Source organism: Scomber scombrus, chromosome 19, assembly GCF_963691925.1.
Source record: "Scomber scombrus chromosome 19, fScoSco1.1, whole genome shotgun sequence".
Lineage (NCBI taxonomy): Eukaryota > Metazoa > Chordata > Actinopteri > Scombriformes > Scombridae > Scomber > Scomber scombrus.
The window spans coordinates 18,893,543-18,918,051 of NC_084988.1; the positions used below are offsets into that span (position 1 = coordinate 18,893,543).

Below are 24,509 nucleotides of genomic sequence, written 5' to 3' on the forward strand. Positions count from 1 at the left end.
TGTAGAGCATTTGCCGGAGGTTCGAAATATTCTGAGTTTGTTAGCGCTGCAACACTTTGTGCCCTGGGAGATGGGCCTCTTCAACAGGTTCACAGGTCGCGCAGCAGCGTGCAGAGTGGCCATTGTGCTTTGTCATTTCACAGGTGACTCACATCACTACACTCGAGCATGCTGGAGGTAGAGCACTCGGAGATGCTTGCAGCATTCAAAATGCATGATTTTCAGCCTAGTGCAAACAAATCGCTTTAAAAGATCAGTTTAATCTATTTCGAGCTGTTATTATGAGCTGGGAGAGTTGTTCAGATAAAGAGACTGAAGCAGGGTTAACATCAGAGTGTTGGACAACTCTTCACATACTTTACCCAGTGTGAGAGCTGTCAACTTTATTATTTGTTTTTACGATACAGTGTGCATATGATTTACAACGCAGACCACTAAAACAATGGTCAGGGGGTAAATTACTATGAGCCAATCTGCCTGAAATTGTGCTGTGATATAATGTGGTGCATTTAAAAAATATCTCCACAGAAATATCAGTCATAGAAGTCATCAATGTCATCAGTGTTTGTGTTGAAAGGTTGAGGACGTAGGGCTGCTTCAATCTCTGAGTCGCTGTCATCTGACTCCCCCCAGAAAGCTGGAGAAAAAGGTAGAGAGAAAAATAAATAAAAGAATATGTTATTAGAGTAGAATGTTTACTTTTGCATGCTTCAAATGAAGTGTAACCTTTTACACCTTTGACATAATTTCTTTATCTGGCCAATTCTACACTCTTTTTATAAGCGTTCCAGGATTTGAATGCACTGAAGCTAAAACTAACCTTGAGTGTGAGTGCACAAAGAAAATCTGAATATTTGTGTGTATTAAAAATCTGTCTCCTTCAGTCACAGCAGTAACTTACATATCACATATTTTGGGGGACTTACAATCAGCTGGAAACTTCAGTATGTATTCATGAAAGTTGTAATAAAATTGCTGTAATGTATGTGTTGATTTGAATGCTGAGTGGTGAAAGTGAAAGTTGCTACTTGAATAACTGATATATCTGAATGGAATATGAGGGGCTGTATCTGGTTGCTCACCATTAAACTCAACAATGCTCTTTCAGTGTATGATTTAAATCGGTTAATAAATAGTTAACATTTTTCTTCAGCTTTTGTTCGTCACTTGATGAAAACTGTAAGAACACATGAAGTTCCTTAAGGTCGGACTGTTATTTATTAGAATATTGGGTAGTGCTTGCTGACAATATGAATCTCTGTTTTCAGTAACCTGGCTTTGGCTTCAAGGTCATTTTTTCATTGACACACACTCAAAAAGGCATTGCTGCATTTAAACCAAAATTTAATCAAGCTGTTGGTGTTCTTGTGAAGATTAAAATTGATTTATTTATTTAATCATTTAATAAATGTTAACACATGAACCTCTTTGTGGTGATCTCTTAGGTGCAATTAACCTTTTTTTGTGTCTTTACAAGTAATTCAGATGACTGATTTATGTGTTGCGCTCTCAAGCGCCGTCGCTGTTAATGTGGTGGCAGAGTGGAACTGAATGCATTGACAGAGAAAGCAGAGTTTTGGTTAATCACGGTTGGCTGTTGCATCCTCTGACAGAATGTAGTCGGTGTGAATGTTGACATTATTCAGTCTTAAAACACTAATGTGACATTAGTTACTCTATCACACAGACTTTGGGGGGGAAAAGCAAAACTTGAATGTAGTGCTTCTGTCCAACTTCCACCTTCAGATGTGAAATTGTGTGTGGAGTAGCCAATTAAATCTAGCAGGAATTAATTGCTTGCTTATTTAAACCACCAAACTTCATGATTTAAAAGAATACAAATCAGAAAGCAAATATTGCAAGAGTGGAATTTTGGGGAAATGTAACGCTAGCTAGCAAGACCTAGCAAGAGATCAGTGGGGTGGCTGCTCACCTGTGATCGTGTGTGGGCAGTTTGCTCAGTCTTTAATGGTAAGTGCGATCCAAACATAAGGATCTCTATGGAGACTTATGAAAGTAAAATTACTTTTGTGAGGTCTGTGGCTTTTACTTTCCATTTTTTCCAAAGCTGAAGTTTACTGTTGGAACAGCACAGCCAGCAAAAACAAATCTAGCTGTCTGTTAAAACAAAATGTGTTTTTTAAGATTTGGAGATTTAAACCTTTATTCGAGTTTATGACTATACTTTCAACATATAATTGGCTCAACAGGATCTCCTGGACTGTTCTCTTAGTGAAAGTGCTTAGAAAGTCAAATCCTTTACATACATTATAAGTTATATGCAGGCTTTCAAATGAGGTGACACCGCAGTAATGACAGTTTGTGTACTTCCCCCTACAGCTCAGATTCGTCTGTACTCACCTTTAGACTGTAGTGCAGAATAAACCTTTGAGTTAATCTTCTCTTTCCTAGAAACACAAAGACAGTTAATAGCTTTTTTTTAAGTTATTCAGTTCTCTTTGAGAAACAACTGCTATTTTACACAAAGATTAACTAAAAAGAAAAAAAAGGCAGGTTATGATTTTTAATAGATGCAAAGCCAAACTACAGCATGTGAAATAGACCTATTTAGAAATCACTCAAAATAACCCACACTAATAATAATAACAGTGGAAATCTGAGAGAACAATCTGATACAAAACATGTACTATTAATCTACACAGCACAAACAACAAAGTCTAAAATGGGCTTGTGACAAACACACTGAAAACACTCATTTGACTCGAGGGGGAAGATTTGCTGGCTAAGCTTCAACACTGCAGCAAAGGGAACTTCCTTGACTCCTGTTCTAATTGTGCCAAAGGACTTCCACAAGGCCTGCTTTATTCAAAAATAGTCCAAAGACAGGGTTGCCAGGTTCCCATAGCTCCGCTGATATCGCTATGTAAATGTGTGACCTCCGAAAAGGCTTTGATCTACCTCAATGCATATGCAATAAGGCCCCCCTTTCCACTTTTAAAGGCCTCCTCTTTAATTTACATCATCACAGAGCCTATTCAAAAACCCCACAATATATCCTCATCATCTCCGAGGTTAGCATACATATCCATATGGCTTATTTGTTTGGACCTTCTATATCTGACTGTGTTGACGCTTTTCTTGGAAATAGGAGGAAAAAAGAGACAGTTTTTAAGCAGATGAGCCCTGGCAAAAAAACAGTCATGTGGTGTGTTCCATCTGCATCAATTCAAACTCGTGACCTCTTCTCAATCACTCTCATCTCCTCATCTCTCCCTCAGCTAAGTCTTGGCACATGTGACTGTACATTGAGTATAAGGACCAAATGACTTTGGCTGCTTTCCAACTGCAGTCTTCTAAACTATATACTGCTGCTTCGCACCACTCAAGACAGAATGAGAGAAAAAGGATGCACCTCCCATTCCTAACTGTGAGCAGATTGCTTTGTGCTATAAGCAACACACCATACAGCCAGCATAATCATTAAAATATAACCTTTATATTCAATATTCTGGTAGGACTTCCTACAGGACATTTGCCACTTAGAATGCAAGCAAATCAAAGCAGAGGCGGAGTAAGAAAAGCAGTGCCTAAAAAAAAAAAGGAAAAAAAGGACGTAATAACAGATAATCAGCCTGCTCACTGAATGTGTACTGCATATAATTGAGTCACATACGATTGAAATAAAGGATTTTGTTTGTTTATTTTCAGAATTATGTAATAATATCTTGTGAAATACAGATATTTTGGTGAATGGGGGACATATTTTTCTGTGTGGCCTATTTTAAGTCCAAAATTATGGTAGGTACCATATTATGGCAGCATCTCTCAGGACAATGTTATGTTTTTTAACATCAAATGTGGTCAGTACTGACAGATAATTCACATAATTCAGGTGTTAGACAGTAGTATCATGTCATGGTACTATTATTCCACTGGAGGTAAATTGGAGATTTGAATATACCCTTAATAGGTAAACCTGATTTCTGTTTAGCAAACTTTTTGCAGGGTGAATGCAAAATTAATAATCTTTAGTATGCTCAGAAATGACAATTAGTTTTTTTTTTCATGTCAAAGCTATACAATTAAGTCCTGATATGTTGGCTTGATGCTAAGGGTGGATACTAATGTGAAAGATATCTTCATGTCTACATAGAAACAACGACATTTGCCTGCCATCCACATTCAGCTTTTTAAACTAAATAGATGTTGAAGCACAACTAAACCATGTGAGACTAATACATCTATTTGTACCTGTTAGGCAACAGAGCTCCACCAGACTCTGCTGCAGCAAAAATACAGCAATAATCTATACGATTACTTCCTCTCCTTTGCCACAATAATAGCTGTTACGGGGAGTAAATTGGGCTTTTCTTTTCTCGAACTTCCCCCGGGATGGGAATGGTCTATCAGCTGTTCCACTTCAGTGAGGGACAGGGCTGATTTCAAGACAGGGCTATTACCATAGAGAGCCCAGTCTGGATCTGACCCCACCAATCTAATATTCCGTTTCCATAAACATTTATGCCAGTTCATCTTCTGCTGAGTTTCCCTTAATTGAGGCAATGATCTGAATATGTAAGACTGGGCTGGCCAGTGTTTTACAAGCTCTGGTAGACAGAGGTGAATCTAATGTGTAAAATGATGCAAATTACAGCTATTGTAATGTCCTCTTTTTTTCCCCCTATGCCTCCCTCGTTCTTTCTCTGGCCTTTGCAATTGTTTCATATTGTTGTTTATATCATGTTTTAACCGCTTTTGCTTGTGCAGTGCATTGCTGAGTCCACAACCACTCTTAAAATCGTGTTTTCAGTAATTTTCCTTCATCAAACCTGGGTCTTGTTTGGTTAATTTATACCACTGTTGTTTTTTTATCGACTAAATCTACATATTTTCTTGTAAAAACACACATTATGCTGACTAGTGTTTACATTGATATACAATGAGCAAACAAAATACTTTTAAAAAATGATATCACTGGTCTGGAACAGAGAAAAAGTGACATGTTTCTTTAAGAGTAAAACAATGATTTTCCATCTCACCCATTATTTTTGTTCTTAGTGACATTTTGCTTTGCTTGGACTGGATTCTGCTTTACTGAATTATTCGTGGTATCTTAACAGTACAAGACTTCTCTACTGTGGAACAAATAAACAAGAAATACTACTGCTGACAAATACAAATGTGGTCAATTGCGATAATTGTATTATTTAGGAGTCAGAAGAAGAAGCTGAAACAATGTGAAGTACATTTTATGTAGTACAGTTTAGCCTATGAGAATATGTCCACTGTTATACTGACAAAAAATGGCCAAAACATGTTAATGTACAATATACCATCATTATAACTGCTATCTAAAAGTAGGCTATGCTTCTTGGAGTCTCTATAGATAGATGTCACTTATAATCTTATAGCTACAATAGGGAATGTGAAGACTGACAGAGGAAATAATGCTTACCAAGCATTTAATACTGGCTTGCACACACCGATAGGCAGAAAGCTGCTTTTATTTACCCTCGCTTTTTTTAAGCTCCTGCCACCCACACACAAATGCTAATAGCACAATAGCACTTTTGCGCAGCGGTGCTTGTCTAAAGGTAAAGGGAGACCCATCACCTCATCATTCCCATCAACTCCTACTCCCATCCCAGCTATGACCCCACAGAAACATTGTTTAGGCTCTGTTTAGATGTACTCTAACAGGCCTGAATGGTAGCAGGGTATAGCCCTCAGTGGGGGCAAACAGTGAGAGGCAACTGTGAGTGCACCATGAGTGGGCACTCTCTAACGTGTGAGTGCTCTCTGCTGGCGATGAGTAAGTACTGCAACTCAGAGGGAGAGGCATCTGGGCCAGTGATTTCAACACAGGCGCTCTCCTCCTGACTGGTGTCAGTCTAGTGGAGACAGACAGTGCTGGGTATGGCTGAGGCACACATCATTCATCCTACAGCCTACATTATTTGTGTAACATAGCTAATGCAAGGGTAGGCTAGCGGTTGTTGAGAGAGTGTATTAGAGAGTGGAAAAAATATAATGTGACCACCTTATGATATAAATCAAGTCAACAAAACATTACCACAACTGCAGCTTAAAAAACAGCCAAAAGCAAATTTTTTGCTTCTTATTAGCCTAATTTCTCATCATTTGCATTTGAAAATGCAGTACTACAATATGATATGAACAAAGCAAACAGCCAAACTAGAACAACATTTAAAAAAAATTAAAAATAAAGCACTGAGAGGGTGTACTTTTTTTTAATATAGGGCAATGAGGCATTCTTTACTGGTTTGAGACAGCCAGTGTAGGACAGTGACCTCCTCTGGTTGTAGGGTCTAAATGCTGCCTTCATCTATGTATGTATGTACTGTTTTGTTTGTCCTGTTTTGTCTTGGTTTTAATTTTATTCTCTGGACTATATTACTGTTTTGTCAAATATTAAAAAACAAAACAAGAAAAAAACTCTTTTAGGCAGTTTTCAGGGGATTTTCTTTAGATCAAAACAGTCGTAGACATACACGTGATGCCGACCTCTGCAAATCAATTTGAATCTCGCTCAGTTCATTATCATACTGTCTGTTGAGTTGTTTACACGTGCTTCCCTAAACTCACTGCTGCATTTTGGAACATGAATACTCCGCCTTTCACTCCCTCTTTGTCCATTACTGTCTCTCTGTCTCCCTCTATCTCCCGCTCTCTCTTTCTACGTCCCCTCCCCTCCATTCCTTTCTCTCAGCTCATGTCCCTCTCACCCCTCCATCCTTCCTCCCAGTGAGCTGTCAGAGATCCACACACATCGCTCCCCCATGAGAGAGAGAGAGAGAGAGAGAGAGAGAGAGAGAGAGAGAGAGAGAGAGAGAGAGAGAGAGAGAGAGAGAGAGAGAGAGAGAGAGAGAGAGCTTCTGATTTTGACACTCTGAGTGATTTGAGGTCGAATGCTTGAGCACATCCTGTTGTCCAAGGCAAAGCTGTAAACCACTAATTGTTGAGTCAAGGTTTTTGTCAAGCAGGCACTAGGCACAACAATCATAACACCGGCTGATGGCTAGAGGATTTTGTTGTGTGCATGTTAGTGTGTGCGTGCGTGCCTGTGCACATGTGTTCAAGCATTTTTTAGGATCAAAAACTGGGGGGAAATAAAAAGGTATTAAAAACCCCCAAAATAAAAAATAAGAAAGGAGTGGCATCTGAAATGCCTACAGTAGAAAGGAGCACAATGATTCTTTGCACGAGAGGAAGCAGTGGCATGCACTCGCATACAAAGGGGAACAAGTGGTCTTTACATGGAGTGCAGCTGCTTATTAAGACTCACTCCTTCGTGCATTATTCCTTTCATCCCCACTCAACCACAAAGTGATTTTACTTTGCTACTCACAAAGACAGCAAAAGATTTCTAATGGACAAATCCTTAATAAATGTTGCAGATCAGTCGCTTCCCCACGAGTTATAATACAACAGCACATTCTATAAAAGTATCTGACTGAAAAACACTGTGTGGGAGAGAGCAAGGAAGAGAGAGAAGGAGAGAGAAAAAAAGAATATGAAAGACCTCAATTCTCTCGAACGGCATAATAGTGAAATGAGCACATATAAATGTGTTAAGAGTATCTCTTTGCATCTTGTATAGACTGCATGTATTTAATCTGTAAAGCTTATTAAGACCCTAGTCATTGCTATGCAAAGCAGCACCCAGTGCTTTTCTCTCGCTTTTCAGCCGAGAGCAGTGTTTGGCCAATAGGACTGGCCCCCCGCCTCTCATTCTGCATTCATAACATGCAACATTTGCACAATGTATCTCTCAAAGGCCCTGAATAGAAGGCCTTAATACTCATGTAAACAACTGCAAACCAATTACTTAATGAATCAGGCCCACACATAATGAGGAGCCTCACAAAGGGCTATAAATGCATTTTTTGCACCAAAGGCTCTGCTTTAAACTACAATCCCTCTGCTGTAGTCTAGGCTTAACTGGCAAATCATAATTATTGTCTAAGACAACAGAGAGGAAGCCATTTTTGTATTTCGAGTCCAGCTCCATCCTCCTTTTGATGTCACTCATCAGCTCGCTGACAAAATAAAGCAAATAATTAACAAGTAGGATGGAGGGGGGTTGGTGGGTGAGGGAAATACAGGAAGACGGAGAGGAAGAGGGGCAAAGAGATGGAGAAAGGGCAAGAGAGGAGGAGAGGGAGAGATACGGAGAGAAAAAGAGAAGCCAGGGAAAAGCATGCTGCAGTGTTATGCTTCTGCTTAAGTGCAGGGCTTCCAGACCACTTGTGGAAGCAATAAAGCGCAAGAAGTGACTGTGGTAAGTGGAATGCTTAAATCTAAGCGTCCAGGAGAAGCAGGGAAAGACAGGGAAAATGACCAAAGATAGGATGATGGTCATGGTGACGGGCAGCTCTTGGTGCTCCTTCCTAACCCTAGTGAGATCAGAGTGTCAGGCATGCATAACTACCCATTTGTCCAATTCTACATATGTACACAACTTGTGTATCATTCCTGCTCACAACATTGTTTTTTTTCCTGCTGTGTGAATTTTGTTTAATCACATATATTGTTGGCTTCCCATGCACATTAATGACGGGAGACGGGCAACATCTGAGAGGGTCTGGGCCTGAAATTGGCTCATGTTTATTAAAGAGGGTGGTCACTGGGGCTAGCAGTGGCAGACATCAGCAGCTATGAGGACCACAATAGAGCCAGCCCATTAGGCCCTTCCCTGGGCTAATAGGCAGACTGGGAGCGCCTGCTTGCCAGGCCAGGGAGATACAGACTTCAGCCCTTGTGTCAGCGTGGTGCCCAGTAATCACATGAAATCAGAGAAGATTATTCCTCATAACGTTTACCCAGCCATTACTAGAGCCCAAATGGGTTCGCAGTGAAGAGGTGCTCTGAGGACCCGACATGCAATTGCAGATTTGATGAAGTCGTGTTGATATTCAAATGTAACCGTGATGGTGTTAGCTTCCACCAAGCTATTTATCATTAGATGTTCTTTTCCAACCCACTTAGGGCTCTGATTTGAGCAGCCTAAATGCATTTGAAGAGTGAAAAATGAAAGGACATTTGTCCTGTCAACACCTCCTAGGTCCCCTTCTTCTAAAATAGTTGTCCCTGATTCTCTTCTTGACATGATCTGTTTGCATTCTGACAACAAGCCTGAAGACAGTGAGATTATGACTCCAATTTATTTTCGCGATAGCTGTTTTGCTTTTGATTTCTAAAACCTGGCTGAACCCTGTAAACAGTGAGTGAGAGGGGCTTTAGGGGCCTTTTGTCTTTGTAAGCGAGTTAATGGGTGGCGCCCCCTTGATCTTATGGAAATGAACTGGGAATTATGAGAGCGGCCATGCAAATGTACATCAACCACTTTGGTGTCTGGTGGCCCATTTCCTGTGGCCCGTTGAATAATAACAATGTTCTTACCGAGGGTAAGGGTCTTGATGTGAGGAGCGTTTGGCCCTCCCCAGGTCCTCTTCACGGGCATGATTTATTCCTTAAAAGAGCAAACAGGGCTTGATAAAACCATTTAATTTGGATATCTCATCAGAAGCTAATCTACTATGCATATTTATATAGAAACTTATGGAAAGGCTTTGTGAAGTCAAGACAGTTTCTTAACCTTCGTCTCAGGGCCCCCACATGTGGTCCCTTGATATACATACAGGGTTATCTTCATATTTGTTTAAACATAATATCTTATTTATAATAATCACTTTGAACACCTTCCATGCAAGAAAAATATATATGATTGCTAAGATGTTTTAAAATTTTTTGAAATTAAAAAATAGGTTAACAGCCAAAAAAACCCTGAGGTAACCTTTGGTTAAAACCTTGGCTTTGGCTGGCATTATGTATATAACAAATGTGGTCTCTCTGTGTTGTCCTTATGTGTCGGGAGAACATATGGTCAGTGTTGACCAATGGTTAAGCGTCAGTTGCTTGCTACTTGCCTGATAGAGCTGACCGCATCTCTTACCTGAGAGGCCATCCTCTTCCTCCTCCTCTTCAGAACTCTGCAGCCTTTCCTGCATGGCTGATTGTTTAAGTAACTGATATGCTTTTGTCTCTGTTCAGGGACACACACACACACACACACACACACACACACACACACACACACACACACACACACACACACACACACACACACACACACACACACACACACAAAGTCGCTGTCAAATATTTGCTTAAAACCCAGGTTTCCAACTTTCAAAGGTTTCTGTGTTTGATGAGACAACACGCTTCAGTAGCTGAGTCTTTTGGTCTCAGTGCTGAACAGAGTGGGTGACAACACTGCGCTCAATCAGCTAAGCTGTTGATTCAAGCCTACAGTATGTAGCAACAGTTTCCATGAGACAGCAATCAGCATCTGACATTATCTCAGCATCCCCTACCAAGAAGGCAATGATTGATTTTCGGTTTTAAAAACACTCATAATTACTTTCCGGCACACTAAAGTAGGTATCATATTTGAGAGGAGCACAGAGACTGTGCTGGCAAAAATCAACAGAGTATAAGTACATAATAAATGGGCTGTTGTCTCAATTATGTTGCTAAAACACACACAACAAATCAAAAGGATAGAGCATTGTGATCTTTTATGAACAAGTTCTAATATTTTTAACTTGGGGTCAGACTGGAAATGTAGCTTTTAATCATTTTCAAAAAATAAAAAAAAATTGTCACGTTTACAGTGAATGGCAATTTCCAATGATATTCCACCCACAGCACTTTATACAGCCATTGCTTTTACATGTAGTCTAAAAAGCCCCACGAGATCTACAGACGCGCAAGTCTTGGCAATTACTATCAGTTCCAAGGTCATGGTATTTGATGGTGACATTGATGTTGCTCACCACAGCAAACCCCCTTCCTTGCAAAATCTTCAGTTGTGTTTTTTTTTTTAAAACTGGTTATGGCTCTTTTGATTAAGTGTAGCAATTGGAAACTGGACTCATTTTGCTGGCTATGCACCTTAGGGATGCGTGCACATAAAAAGCCCAGTAGGAAATCTGATAGCCAAGGGTAATATAGGATTGCTTTACATTTCAGAGCTGTAGCTGAGGGATGGGCACACCAACTGCTCCCAGGATGCCTTCACATCTAGTATTTTTCAAGTCCAGCCTTCCCGGAGCATTGTTTAGTAGAAAATGAGAACCGATGACAGATCTCTCGCGCTTCCCATCCTGGCGTCCTGACAATTAAAGCGGCCGCATTATGCTGGGCCAACGAATTATCAATTTTGCCAGAATGCCTCAGACCAGGCTGAAAACATTGCTAGTGTTTTCTCGGAGATAATTAGAGACCTCTTCAGGTGGGACTTTGACCCTGGATTCACCTTGATCATCCTGCCTCAGCCATTGCGTAAAAGAGCCCATTATTCACTGCAGTGGGAAGAAAACAAACCACAACATAAGGACAGTGTGAATGCTGGGGCACCGGCAATGCCTTTTTACCTCTAATAGGAACACTTTCCACAGGGCTTTCGTCCTGGCTGTCCTCTTCAGTACTTTGTAGTCCTGTAAGAAAGGGAAGCGCATAGTGAGAAGCAGGGGCAGGGAGGAAGGGAGTCTAGGGATAGAAATGGGAATGGGGGGTCTTTCTTTAGCTCTGAATAGAAGGCTGTATGAAAACTGGGCTGCGAGGGATTCATAAAAAAGCTCTATGGTGAAATTGATTTCTTTCATAAAAGGGAAGTTTAAGTTCTCTGCAGAGGTGGTTTGCAAAAAAAAAAAAGCAAGTCTACATTTGTTCCTATTAATGGTCTTGTTCTATATGGCTGTGCATAAGTGTGAAATGTTTTGTGTTTGTAAAGAATCTACTGGCACATACAAAACCAAACACCTTTGCTGAAAGGAGATCATCTAATTGTTTCATCATTGTCATTCGTCTTTAACTAATAACCAAAGCCCAACATTCAAATAGTCGTTGTGTAATTAGATGTTTACAGTTGCTTTGTCGAACATGCCTGCTCAATAACTTATTTCACACTCATCATATTCAGTAACCTTGGATCCATTGCTTCTGTTGCTTTCTCTGTTTCACATTGCCATCGTCAACCGGGAGCGAAGAAGGGCCACACGAAGAAGACAAGTCGCTCTCGTCCTCTGCCGGCGGGCACTCCTCACTGGACCGGGACAGAAGTGTCCTCAGCAACACTTTGGCCTGCGAGCAGTGCAAATTAAAACCACACTCTTAATTGTTCCCATTTTGTGAAGGAAGTGTCAAATTGAACTCTCGCCGATTAGGCAAGTCATTTACTTTGGCTGTGGCTGCTCCCAGAGAGGTGCAGCAGTAGAGCGTGTTCAAACAGCCAAGAGAAAATAACTTCAAATTCTCTCACTCGTTTAACTAAAAAAAGATTATTCTTCTTTCTTTTTTTTTTTGCACACTTTCGCTCCCGCTCTCTCCTCTCAATCACACTTTTTATTTTCTCTCCCTCTCTTCTCATCCATGAGATTAGAGAAGCGACTAAAGAATGCAATCACCCTGGCGTTAATGTGCAACACGTTCCACATATCTCCCCTCTTGGCTGAGAGGATTGAGACAAACTGCTCTCTTCCTCCCTCTCCAGCTCATTTTTATCTCTGGGGAGATGAGGATACACAATTAAGAGGAGCTGTTCCGGGAGATGAGGAGCAGGGAGATGCCACACACCGATTTCCTTTCTCTGCCTTTTTCCCTCCCCAATATCAAATCCTGCCATCAACATCTCTCTTTTGTGATCAAAGACTGCCTCTCAGCCTCAGATGGCCATTTGCAACTTTTAATGAGCGCTAATATGGAGGGGATGATCAGGAGGATTTTGACAGTGACAAACTTTAAGTACATTGTGAGTTGTTATCAGTGGGTCGCAGTGAAGATTGACAATGTACACGCTTTCATTTTTTGAGAGGGGAAGAGACGCAAACACATGCCAATCTGAGCTTGCCACTTGGTATTTTATGCCGCTGCACAATAAAAACTGTCTTGATCCTTGTACCCGATATCCGTCTTTGTTCTTTTTTTAGATTTAGTCAAATGTACCGTGGGTTGAGGGCTCTCGCAGACCCACTGCATTTTAAATATCAATGAATGCAACTGTTAGCACTTGAATATTCAAAGGGCCTCTTTGAGTGTGTGCATGCGAGCTGCATGCTCCCATTTGCCGGAGTAGCCAGGCAGTGTGGCAAGACGTGAATGGAAATTTCTGTTTGCTCTTGTGTGTGGAGAGTAAGCTGTTGTAAGAGAGGACAGAGAAGAGAGAGGGAACGAGAGAGAAATAAAAACAGAGAGAGAGGGAGAAATAGATGGAGTAGATGCAGGGAGAGTGAGGGAGTGAGAGATAAAGGGGGAGAAAGATTTTCACTCAGGTTTTTCCTGATGCACTTGGACACAATGATGTAGATGGCAGTACCTCTCTTCCTTTTGTCAGTTCATATTTTCAAGAGGCTCTACACTCTCCCTCTTTGCCTCTCTCATTGCGTCTGGGACACTGGAGCAATATCTCAGAGCCACACAACCCCCCCAAGATAAGTCCATAAAAATTAATAACACAAAAACTTGCATGTTTATATACGATCATTCCAGAGGATAGAATTCTACATTTTCTAAAGTGGGATTCCCAATAAATATCCTGACATTGTGTGTCAGTGTGAATATTCATAGTCATTTCTTTCCTTGTTTAATTGAGCATGATCTGCACAAGGTCAATGAGTGGGAAATTTGAAATAATCCTGTCTCTTGTGGAGAAGGTCCAAATGGCTCCCTCATTCAATATGGCCCAGCTGATGGCTATACTTTTGGCTAATACCAAATTAAAAGCAAGTGTTTCTCAGATGAATACGCCACATGAGATGAAAGAAGCCAAGCAGAGGCTGTAATTTGCGATTAGCGCATGGGTCAGGGTTTCCCTTCTGTCTAGGTCAACGTGTGGAGCAATCTGATGAGTAGGCTTGGTTTCAAACGCCAGACACAAAGAGGGCACTCAGCACTAACTACAACTCTCTTCAAAAAAACATTCAAAGAAACAAGTTAAAAAAAAAACAACAAAAAACATTACTAGCCTTTTTGGAGAAAGGATTTTTAAAAAAGGAGCCATTTTACTCCAGCGGTCATATGTGTGTGTTAATGTTGGCATGCTTCTTTTGAGACTAGGTGTTCATGAATACAAGCGTGTAACCTCCCACTTGTGTGTGTCTGTGTGTGTATACTGGCAGTGTATGTGACTCCGACGCTACCTGGTGGCTGTAGGTGGCATGGCGCTCCAGCAGCAGCGGCGTGAACAGCTGGACTGAACGCTCAGTGCTGAGGACACGGCGCTCCTTGAGCAGAAGGGCGTGCTTGAACCAGCGATCCCACAGCCGAGCGGCATCAGGAGGGAGGCTGGTGCTGTGGTGAGGGTGGGATTTTTTTTTTTTTTGTGGGAGGGAAAGAGAAGCTGTCTTGAATACACAGTAGGGGATCCAAAAATAAGTCATAATTATACGTCCTTACAGTGACAGATTCTTTGATTATCAAAAAAGCGAGGCAGCTGACAAGTTCGACCGTCTTCAATTATGTGAGGAAATTAGAGCATAATAAATTTGTCACACTCTTTATTTTTTGTAATTATGAAGCCTTCTCAAAAGGGTTCTTCTATTCCATCTTAAAACACTTTAAAAGATATAAATCATTAATGAATTCCAGTTAACACTGAATAGACACGGACAGAAATGTAGCTCCTGTCTGAAAACTGGATAAAAAGGTCAAAGCACCAATAGGCATCTCCAGAGAAAGGAGAGGGACAACGATAGATATGTTTCTTTAGATTGAGAATATAGCAGGAAAGGTTTCAGCGAAATCAATAGAGTAGTGAAGCAGAGCATGGATTTGGCTCAGAGTATAACTACTCATTATCCAAAGGACTGGAAGTCACAGATAGGGCATTTTAATTTACCCATGACATTCACCCGTGCTGTGTTACCGCAGGAGGTGACACCAAAGATGACCTTTACATTTGTGGACAAGCGAAAGTGTATCGAATGTAGGTGTGTGTTGTAAGTGCATGCCTCCTCCCCCACCGTCTAGTCATAAAAAAAAAGAAAGAAAAGAAAGCACAGGCAGCTATCCACTCTTTGTCTGAAAAGTAGAATCCACCGTTACTGTAAGTCTGTTCACTTTCTTAATGAATAGAGAAGTTCTATTGGACACAGTTTTCAGAGCACTGATATGTGTTCTGAATGACTCCATTACAGCATCTATCCTTCATAGGAGTTGTTGTTATCTACACAAAAATACCCATTATATTACATACATAAAAAACATATATATTTTTAATTTTTAAAGCATCTCACAAGTTGTAGTTTGTTACACATGTAAGATAATGCAAATGAATGAAGTGTAAAATAACACAACTTTTTAAAAACTTACCTAAAAAAAACCAAAACACACAACTAAGGGGGGAAAAAAACACTGACATTGGTCTTTGGTGGGGGATCCCTCGAAAAAATCTGAAGCCTTACCTGATTTCATTAGGCTCAGTGCTGGACTGGTGAGCAGTCACTAGATCCTGTGATAGCAGGCAGCCCTTTGCTGTGCTCCATGACAACCTCTGAAGCTCATGAAGGAAGACTGCTCCACATGCTTCAAGGTCCTCGTCATTCAAGCCCGCTCCACCGTTACAAAGGCTGTCCAATATATAGAGAGCAGTCAGCTATTGCCATGGAGCCCTGGGCCTGGGGGTCAGGAGTACGTGGAGTACATCCAACAGCTGCCAACACTTCACACACACACACGCACACAGACGCACACAGACATGCTATACAAGCATAATCATACCCATCAATGCACATACACACTTGCCCGCATAATATCACAGCATGACTAAACATTACACTGAGGGTCATGACACAAGATGGCCACTCTCTTTACCATTGAAGATGTTGTTGACATCATTTACAACACACTCGGAGATGAGGGACAAGTATATACTAGTTTTAGAAAGAGCAAGAAAGCGCTCCTTTGCTAGACATTTATCCATAGCTTACAACAAGAATTCTAATTACGGTAAATGAATCACGCTATGAAATGTAAAAAGCCTTTTGAAAAATAAGCCCAGTCTAATGAAAACATTCTCCAGCCTCCATCTCCCTGACTCCCAATGACAATTCAACAGGGTGGTTACTATAACAATCCCATGAGTTTGAAAACCCCTCAGAAATAAAGACGCGAGCATGTTGGTGATGACACTTCATCTAAAGTGAGAGCCCTTGGCAGAAGGATAATATGTTTTTCTCATCTGCTCAAACTGCTCCATAGCCATTAAATAAATATACACAGCATTTAATTTAGATAGGAAGGGTATACCTGATAATTCTATCAAGTTGCATTCCATCAATAGAAGAATCCCCGTACACGCTCGTCTGTTCACCATGGAGTCGTCCTTCGATGCCGTCTAGCAGATTAAAAAGTCCTTCCTGTGAGAGTCTTGGAAAGAAAAGAAAAAACATGACCCATTATTGTGATGAAAGGAAACAATAAATGGAGGCCATGTGATCGATAGACCAAGCCTTGGGGGGGGAAAAAAGATGCAATCTGATCAAAAACATTTGTCATACATTTTTCAGGGCAATTTTCTTGAGACACTCAAGGACTGCTGGAGGAATCTTATCATTAGAATGCTCCTGCTGCAAGACAGGTCTTCAACAATTCAAACCATGTCTGGTGCTATACTTAATGACAGGTTGAGAGTAGAAAGCTTGTGGAATCTGCCGTTCAGAACACAAGCTTGTGGAATAAGCCGCCTAGTGTTGGAAGTAAAACTTTTAATCAATCATAAACTTTTTAAATAGCAGAATAAACTTTATAACTTTTATAAATGTGTAAAAATATTAAAATTAAAATATGAAAGTATGGACAAGTCTGTGACCACCATCTCACACTCAAAAGTGTATGGGAATAAATGGGGGCCTCAGAATGATTTCTTTTGGTAAGAGATTTACACTTTAATCTGGTCCTGTGTGAGGCAGCAAAATGAGAAATGGACATCTAATGCATGTGGATATTGGGAATCCATCTCTTTCTTGAGCATTAAGCCATGGGTGGCCCTCATTGAATTTTCCCAGAAACCCCAAGCTGAGCGGGATCCTGAGCCCCCCTTGCATAAAAGGGGCCAAAAAAAAGAATTTATGACAATCTGTAATGGGCTCCTGGGTTAGGGGTCAGCAAACAATTGCTCCCTCTTTTTTGCAGGTTGTTTCCTGGTAACATCCTGATTAAGATGGCAGCTTGAATTATATCCATGACATTCTGTAGTGTGCAATCCGTCTGTGCTAAGTCCTCTTCAGTGTGGCTGAAGTAGCATAGGCAAAAGCTCTGTTTTTTTTTTTTCCCCCCCTCCCTTATCGTCAGTGTGGGCCTTGAAATAGTCATCTTTCTCTTTCCACTTTATTTGTCAATGCTCTTCAAAAAGAGACCTTTAGAGAGGGAGAAAGTGAATTAGTTGTGTTTTTCTGCAAAGCTCTCTCTCCCATTGTATTGTTGCCAGCTTTCATGTCAAGGTCTCCAACCTCACTTTAGATGCTGCTGTTGTCCGCGTGTCGGCATCATCAGGAGCGTATTGTTAGCTCGGAGGAAGAGGTCAGCCTCTCTGCAGCGATATTGCTCTACAGTGTACAGTACTGACTCCGAGGTGATTTACCACACGGAATGGCTTCACCGTTGAGTGATTGGTGTCAGGGGGATTTCGCTGTGCTGCCACAGACCGCACATATAACACACACACACTCACACAAAAGGAAAAATACAGCACAAGTAGAGCTGAACAATTAATTGAAATATTAAGGAAATTGTAATAACCAAATCGCAGGAGCTGTAATTTTTTTGATAAATCTGTCAAAACATACCATTATAAACGAAGCATTGTGGTGCTACTGAGATAACCCGCGCCTACAAGTCATATTCTCCAGACATATGGGAACATGCTTGTTTGGTAAAAACAAAAAAATCACGTCATCTTATTTCATGTTTTTTTCAGTGGAAATGAAATGAAAATATTACCATTTCCACTATAATCATTAATAATATCGTAATTGCGATATTCGTCAATTCACACAGTTTACGAAGCGCTGTGAGATAATGTGAAATAACCAGCGAAGACACAACAGAGAAATGTCTTCAATTAGCATGATGCTCCAAAAATATGCATTGCCATTTTGATATCATAAATTATTTTTCATCCTGTGTGTATTATATTCCACCTTTAAACTTAACCAACAACTCAACTTTAATTGTATCACATGCTCACCAATCGAGCAAGAACCATCAAACAGTTCAGGGATGACGTTTGAGAGAAAGGCACAGTGAGGCCATTATGGTGAGTCTCGAAGAAACCTGGAGAATATTTCAGTCGTATACTCTCACTCACCCCAGCCATGCTGGAGGAGAAATATAATGGGATAATCTAATGAATTGCCCAGGCTTGTTTTTCCTGACTGTGAGCTGAATGGAGGGAGCGATATAAACTCTAACCTTAACAGAGAGAGAAAGAGAGAGAACGAGAGCGAAAAGAGGGAGAGGATGGAGACTGGATGCTCTCGGAGCTTTACATCAAAGCCTCCGGTTTTCTCCTCATACACAGAAGCCCTCGGTGTTAACAATGAAAGCTGCAGCCCCCAACATCGTCTCCCCGGCACAGGCTAACTGCAGCTCCTCTTGAGGTCACACAATAAAACAGTATAGTAGACCACAAAGATACAGTCATGTACAAATAAACATTCTATACACTCAGAGAGAAGAATAAAAAAATGTGTGCAACTGCATACTCAATCTATAAAAATAAAGCATATTACAATAAATAAGCACAATATAAGTAAGCCAAGGAAACGCATAAATTAAAATGCGAGTATGGCGGATGAAAAAAAAAAAAGGGCAAAAAAAGTTTTCTTTTTCAAGAGCATAAGAGGTCCTGCTCATAAAATACTATATATTGTGGGGAAAGTGCAGAGGCTCTGGGCGCAAACATTCACATGGGATTTTCTGTGGCTCTAACCCCATCCAAAATGATCCTTCAACTCAGAGGCCATCATCACGCTAAGGATTTGTGGCTGTAAGTGCTGTCCACATGCCCACCCTCCAGAACACTCTATGGTGCCACAAATTTCCTCCTCCACTGGGGACTTCCTGAGGTCTCTCAAGCAGAAAATTGCTCTGTTACAGCATTATCTTGGATTATGGCAATATTGTTGGTGACAGGTCCTGAGCTCTCCCTATAAGATGCATCACTGCCACCACGGCAGCTGCTGCTGCTAAGCTACAGAGAGCACGGTGGCATGGACTGTGACTCCCACAATCCTCTCTGTCAGTCTCTGATGTGATGGTGGCGAGGACTGCGCGGTGTCTTCACCCGCTCCTATCATTAACAGCCCACTGTGGTTCCGCACGGCCATGCAGAACATTCTCCTTTCTTTGCTCGCTTGGCTTTAAATAATTGGAATAAACTGCAGACTCAATGGTAGACATTTTTAGAGAGTGTGTGCCGTAGAACAATCCAAATGTTAGTGTTTCTCTCCACTGTGTCACTTTGCAAATTCTGGACAACAAAAGTACAGAAATACATACTGTACCTTTCCAAGGTCACAGCAGGAGGTGTGGTTTCACAGTTTAATTGAGGTGTGTTCCTGGATCCGTCAGAGTGGAGGGATGATGCGGGACTCCCTTCAGAAGTGCCATTCCTCTCAGGGGCCACACCCTCGGGTAGATCCTCCTCCAGCTCAGATTGGGTCAGAGATATGGACAGGTCACTAGCACTGCTCTCTGACAGCTGCACATCAGAACTGGGTGTGCTGGCACTGTCTTGTCTACCTGAATGTAAGCACAATGCAAAGTTTAGCCAGCTTATATTAAATCTTCAAAGTGCTTTTGACTCCGACTTTCATGAAAGAACATGAAAACAATGACGGTAGATACAAGGTAAGTAAGTGAGGAATAACATTTCAAACCTGCTGTTTCTTGAGATTGTTTTCCAAAAGTGGTTTCAGGCACTCTCTCTGCATCCTCCATTACGGGGGGCTGATGAGCCACCTCTTGGGAATCAGTGTGTTCTGCGGGGGGATTCTCAGCCCTTAAGGGACTACTGCTGCTGCTGCTGCTGGGAGTCGGCTTCCTCTCAGGCCTCGTCAAGGTCACTACAGGTGAAGGTTCTCGCTCATCATCACTTCCAAAAGGCACATTGCCAGCTGGAAGCACAGCCATCGTTCTTTCATGTTTGTCACTCAAATTATAGCCGTCAGGAGAATCGTTTGAGCCTGAAATGTCATCTGATAAATGTGCTCGGTTGCTGGCGGCATCCTCTCCGCTAACTCTGAAGTCCTTCAAAAGGCCACTTGGTAGACGTTCGCGGGAGTGCACGCTGCGATTGGGTGAACGGTGCAATGCTTGGTGTAAGTGTACACTTGTGGTGCCAGGCTCAGCGTCAGACCCTCTGGAGGTCTGGCGGCCCATAAAAATTACAGTCGGTGGTTGTGTAAAATCCTTAGCCGTGTGAGAGAGAGAGATGTCGTGGTACTGTCTGTGTGCAGATTCACCCTGCAAATATGGGGAAAAAAAGAAATCGAATATATTCATTTTTGTAAACTAAGCTCTCCCAATATCTCATAAAATGTTGCTTTTCAAAGCATGAATAAAGTTCTTGTCAAATTTAAATGAAAAAAGTCTATTTTGAGAGAAATGTTAACTATCCACTTAACAATTTTGAATAAGTGCAGCTTATTTGGGCCAAGGTCAGAACTCTTTTCACAACATCTTTCAGAGGAATGTCTCAGGATCAATGTTTTAACTTTTAATCTTATTAGAAATCCTTTAGACAAGTTTTGATTCATGTCTGCAATGTCACCAAGGGGGGGGGGGGAGTGAAGCAAAAAAGCCTCCCTCCAAACATAATAACAAAAAGCATGGCTTCTGTTTCTTTTCTGATAAGCGTCTTAAATACCAAACAGTTAGCTGCTTAATAACATTCACTGTAAACCATGCAGCCTGCCCAGCAGATCCACAAAGTAGGTAAAAAAAGAGGAAAAGTTAATTTCTTGGCTGAGTGATTCCATCGGTAGCTGCAGGGCAAAGTAGAAAGTGTTTCACTAAAGTAGCAATTGATTCTTCTATCAATCTGCGGCACGCGTGTGCTCTTCCAAGGAATGTATTAAATATGAAAATCATATCCCGTTATCATCTGTCTCCAGCTTTCAGCCCGGTAAGCTTCCCTTAATGAATGCTGCAGCCTGAGGGACATGCACACTGCCAGCCAATGGCTTGTATGCATAATGGAGTGACGGTACCATTTTGCTCATTACAATATCGACAGGCTGAGGGGAGGGGGGGGGTTTGCACACAGTTACAAGTGACTGCTCTAGACAGCATGCTCCAAGTTATTATGAGATGTCTTAGACATTTCATCTAAAAGAGCTTTAACTGCTTTAAGTGAAGGGAGAAAGCAGCTATGGGCTTGAACTACATCGCTTGTACAGATGCACCAGCTAGGATTAGACACCTGTGCTATTACAGATACACAGTTTAAATGTAGACTCCTCTACAGATTTACCAGGCATAATGTCTACTTTTCTTTGTTATTCTAAACCTGAAAACACAGCTTGATAGAACAGAGATTTGCATAAACCTTGTAAACATTTCAAAAAAAGGAAGGATCCGACATAAAAAAACAAAAACAAACACCAAGTGCCATTTTTCCGCTGTACAACAAAATGTGTAAAAAATCCACACACACAACATAAATTACACAACATATAGTAGTAAAATGTGGCAAACATGATGTACAATGACATTACATACAAAACATGAATGTGATTGTTATATTTATACTGGCAGTATACAATTGATATTGCATTACCTTTACTGGTTCAACCTTTTGCTCTGTTTTCTCCCTTGCTTCCATGAATCTGGAAATCTTATTCAGAAACTCAGCCTGTAAGAGACATAAAGAAGCACTGATAGGTATATAGACAGATGGATATATAGTGAGATCTACTCTGCTTGTGAAATAAATAATATAAAAATAATTGACAGAAAGATGATAAGAGTAATATTTCATACTGGCTGACATGTTTCAGGTAAACTGACATACTTGCAAACACAAGGGATTGTCTAAAAATACTGTTATAGTGCTTTTCAATATTATGTGAAAGCAGAGGGTATAAAAGCTGGAAAACGTCAAACATCAGTTACAATGGGTTTTCCTTAGTGAGGGTCCTCTGTGTAGCTGCTGACACCATTTAACAATTCTCTGACTGGCCAGACTGCCCGCCTTAATCCCAACTCCAATTTAAAAGCCCTATTGGCCTTGTTAGGGGCACTTGGATTAGCTGAAACCTGCCCCACCTTTCCATTAAAATAACAGAAACAGACCTTTTGAAAGACAGCCTTCATAATTTATCTGTTATCTGTTCTTTTCAACAATTTTACACAAACAATAATAAAAGAGATTGGATGGGAATTATTACACACGTATGCACCTGGTCATGTGTATGAGTGACTGCAGTCTACATTCAATCCTACCAGAATTGGTGTTTTTCATTGTTTGAGAAATGTCAGAATTAAACCACAGGTATCTGGTAATATTATACAGAGTGCAACAGGACAACCAAAATAACAGCATCAAGAGGAAATAAACCAACTGCTTGAGGGGAGAGAATGACTAAACCTCTGGAGCACTTCAGAGTCTCTATATTGGGCAATTAACTCAGCGAGTCATAATTAGCCAATTTTGTTAATTTGATATTAAGCTGTCAAGCACTGTCGTTGAGTTTTAAGTGATAATCTGACTGGCTCATTGTTTTCTCCCTCGTTCATTTGCTTGTCGTGATAAATTGCACAGTTTGAGTGTTTACTATTGTCACATCAAGCAGTTGAAAGCAAATATTTCTACTCTGTTAAAATGACAGTATGACATTAAAGCAAATATGCGTGAAAATGGATTCATTAATATATTCATATTTTTTGTTAAAAAACAACAACATATGTATATATATATATTTATTATATAGTGGGTCTGTCTGTTTATTGTTCTTACAGACAGCGCATTTAGTTTGAACAAATGCTTTTTTTCCAAAATATTAATGAAATATTACTAAATAGAATAAAACAATTATAGAAAAAACTAGTTGCCAAAAAAAGAGAATAAATACAATTGTGCATGTGTGTGTGTGTTTTACCTTTTGTTGTTGCAGGGGGGCATGGTCAGGACTGTATACCTTCATGCTAATTTCTATGCACTCCACATCTCTCAGAAGCTCAAGGTTTCTCATTTTCGCTCGTGCTTCCCTGTCACAGATTTCCTTGAGATAACTGCGCAGTTTGGAACACTTTATCTGTGAGCTGAAGGCAGTGGAGAACCATTATTCAAAAGAAATATTATCTAAGAGCTTTGTCAAAAAATAAGAGCTAGACTTTACACAAGAAAAGGTTAAGCACAATATGCTCTAAATTTAAATCTTATTTTCAACTCTCGTATCAACATAAGCTTCGCTGTTTTGACCTGGCATTTCAATATGTATGAGAATCAATTTACAGTGAAAACAGGCTGTTCTGCTTGTATCCAAAGGCTGCTGCGCTTATAACACTCTTGAGTACTCAGGTGATATTTAAGGTTGAACAAATATTTCAGTTGCATGAAGCCTTTTTTTATTTTTATGGACTCCTGGTGACATACAGCATGTTATGAATTTACAAAACCTTTTAAATCATTAATAATGACTTATGCTATCACAGTGAAGTTCCTTGAATGTTGTATTAGAAAGCTGAGTCCAACAAGGTAAAGCAAACAAGCAAACTATTTATTATAATGCAGCACCCTCTGTAACTTACATTCTTTTATCAGATCTGGAGTAAGTAAACAGCTCCCTCTCCAGCTCCAGCCGCCGCTTCTCCCTGCATGCATGCACGCACACACACACACACACACACACACACACACACACACACACACACACACACACACACACACACACACACACACACACACACACACACACAGAGTAGTCAGAGGAACGTATCACCCACACACCACTGTGGATTGCTAGGCTAATTATTAGCTTATTAATAGCGATATTAACGGTACTTACTTAACGGTATAGCAATTGAACGCTATTGAGCTAACTACACACAAACAGCAGCATTAACGCTAACTCTGTTCACTGCGATTAACATGGGAACCCTGGTTAACTTGTCACCATTCAGCTAACTACGTACAAACACCACCACGACATTACAGTCAACTATAACTAATTTGCCAGATGACTACACGGCATTACCGTCTACCCTAGCTTGCCTGACTAGCTAAGAAGCTAGCCGTGGTTTTCTCTCGGTTGCAGGCGGCAGGACGAGGCTATCAGGCGGGAGATGTTTCCAACTCCAGCCCGCGGTCTGCACCAGCCGCGCAGCCGTTAAAAAGAGCGAGGCGCCTCACCTTTTATGCAGGCTTTGCTGAAGAGTTGTTATCTTTTCATAATATTGGTCCTCACTGCGAGCCATGCTTGCCAATTTCATCCGCTTAGGTTCTGCTGCAGAGAGCAGAGCCG

General features: G+C 40.8%; 1 protein-coding gene across 2 annotated transcripts; it reads right to left on the minus strand.

Annotated features, from left to right (window-relative positions):
• Nucleotides 1-329: 329 nt before the first annotated feature.
• Nucleotides 330-24,509, minus strand: kiz (kizuna centrosomal protein). 2 transcript variants are annotated; one of them, XM_062440238.1, is made up of 15 exons: nucleotides 24,398-24,509; nucleotides 23,797-23,859; nucleotides 23,145-23,307; nucleotides 21,824-21,898; nucleotides 19,923-20,508; nucleotides 19,548-19,785; nucleotides 16,291-16,410; nucleotides 15,447-15,611; nucleotides 14,184-14,334; nucleotides 11,973-12,129; nucleotides 11,421-11,483; nucleotides 9,938-10,027; nucleotides 9,385-9,454; nucleotides 2,362-2,408; nucleotides 415-637 (listed from the first exon to the last, which is right to left on the minus strand). In XM_062440238.1, exons 1-15 carry the CDS (start codon nucleotides 24,475-24,477, stop codon nucleotides 534-536), a joined length of 2,172 nt encoding a protein of 723 aa, XP_062296222.1. In that variant the 5' UTR covers nucleotides 24,478-24,509; the 3' UTR covers nucleotides 415-533. The 2 variants fall into 2 exon arrangements, with proteins under 2 accessions (XP_062296221.1, XP_062296222.1); XM_062440237.1 differs by lacking the exon at nucleotides 9,385-9,454 and having other exon boundaries at nucleotides 330-637.

Bases quoted from the DNA above. Each gene is read 5' to 3' on its own strand.
- kiz (XM_062440237.1), bottom strand. From the start codon at position 24,477: ATGAAATTGGCAAGCATGGCTCGCAGTGAGGACCAATATTATGAAAAG. The intron at 20,509-21,823 runs GTAATGCAATAT...CCATATTTGCAG, and splicing joins AAAAGGTTGAACCAGTAAAG to GGTGAATCTGCACACAGACA. The intron at 16,411-19,547 runs GTACAGTATGTA...TTTCTTTCCAAG, and splicing joins CCTGCTGTGACCTTGGAAAG to ACTCTCACAGGAAGGACTTT.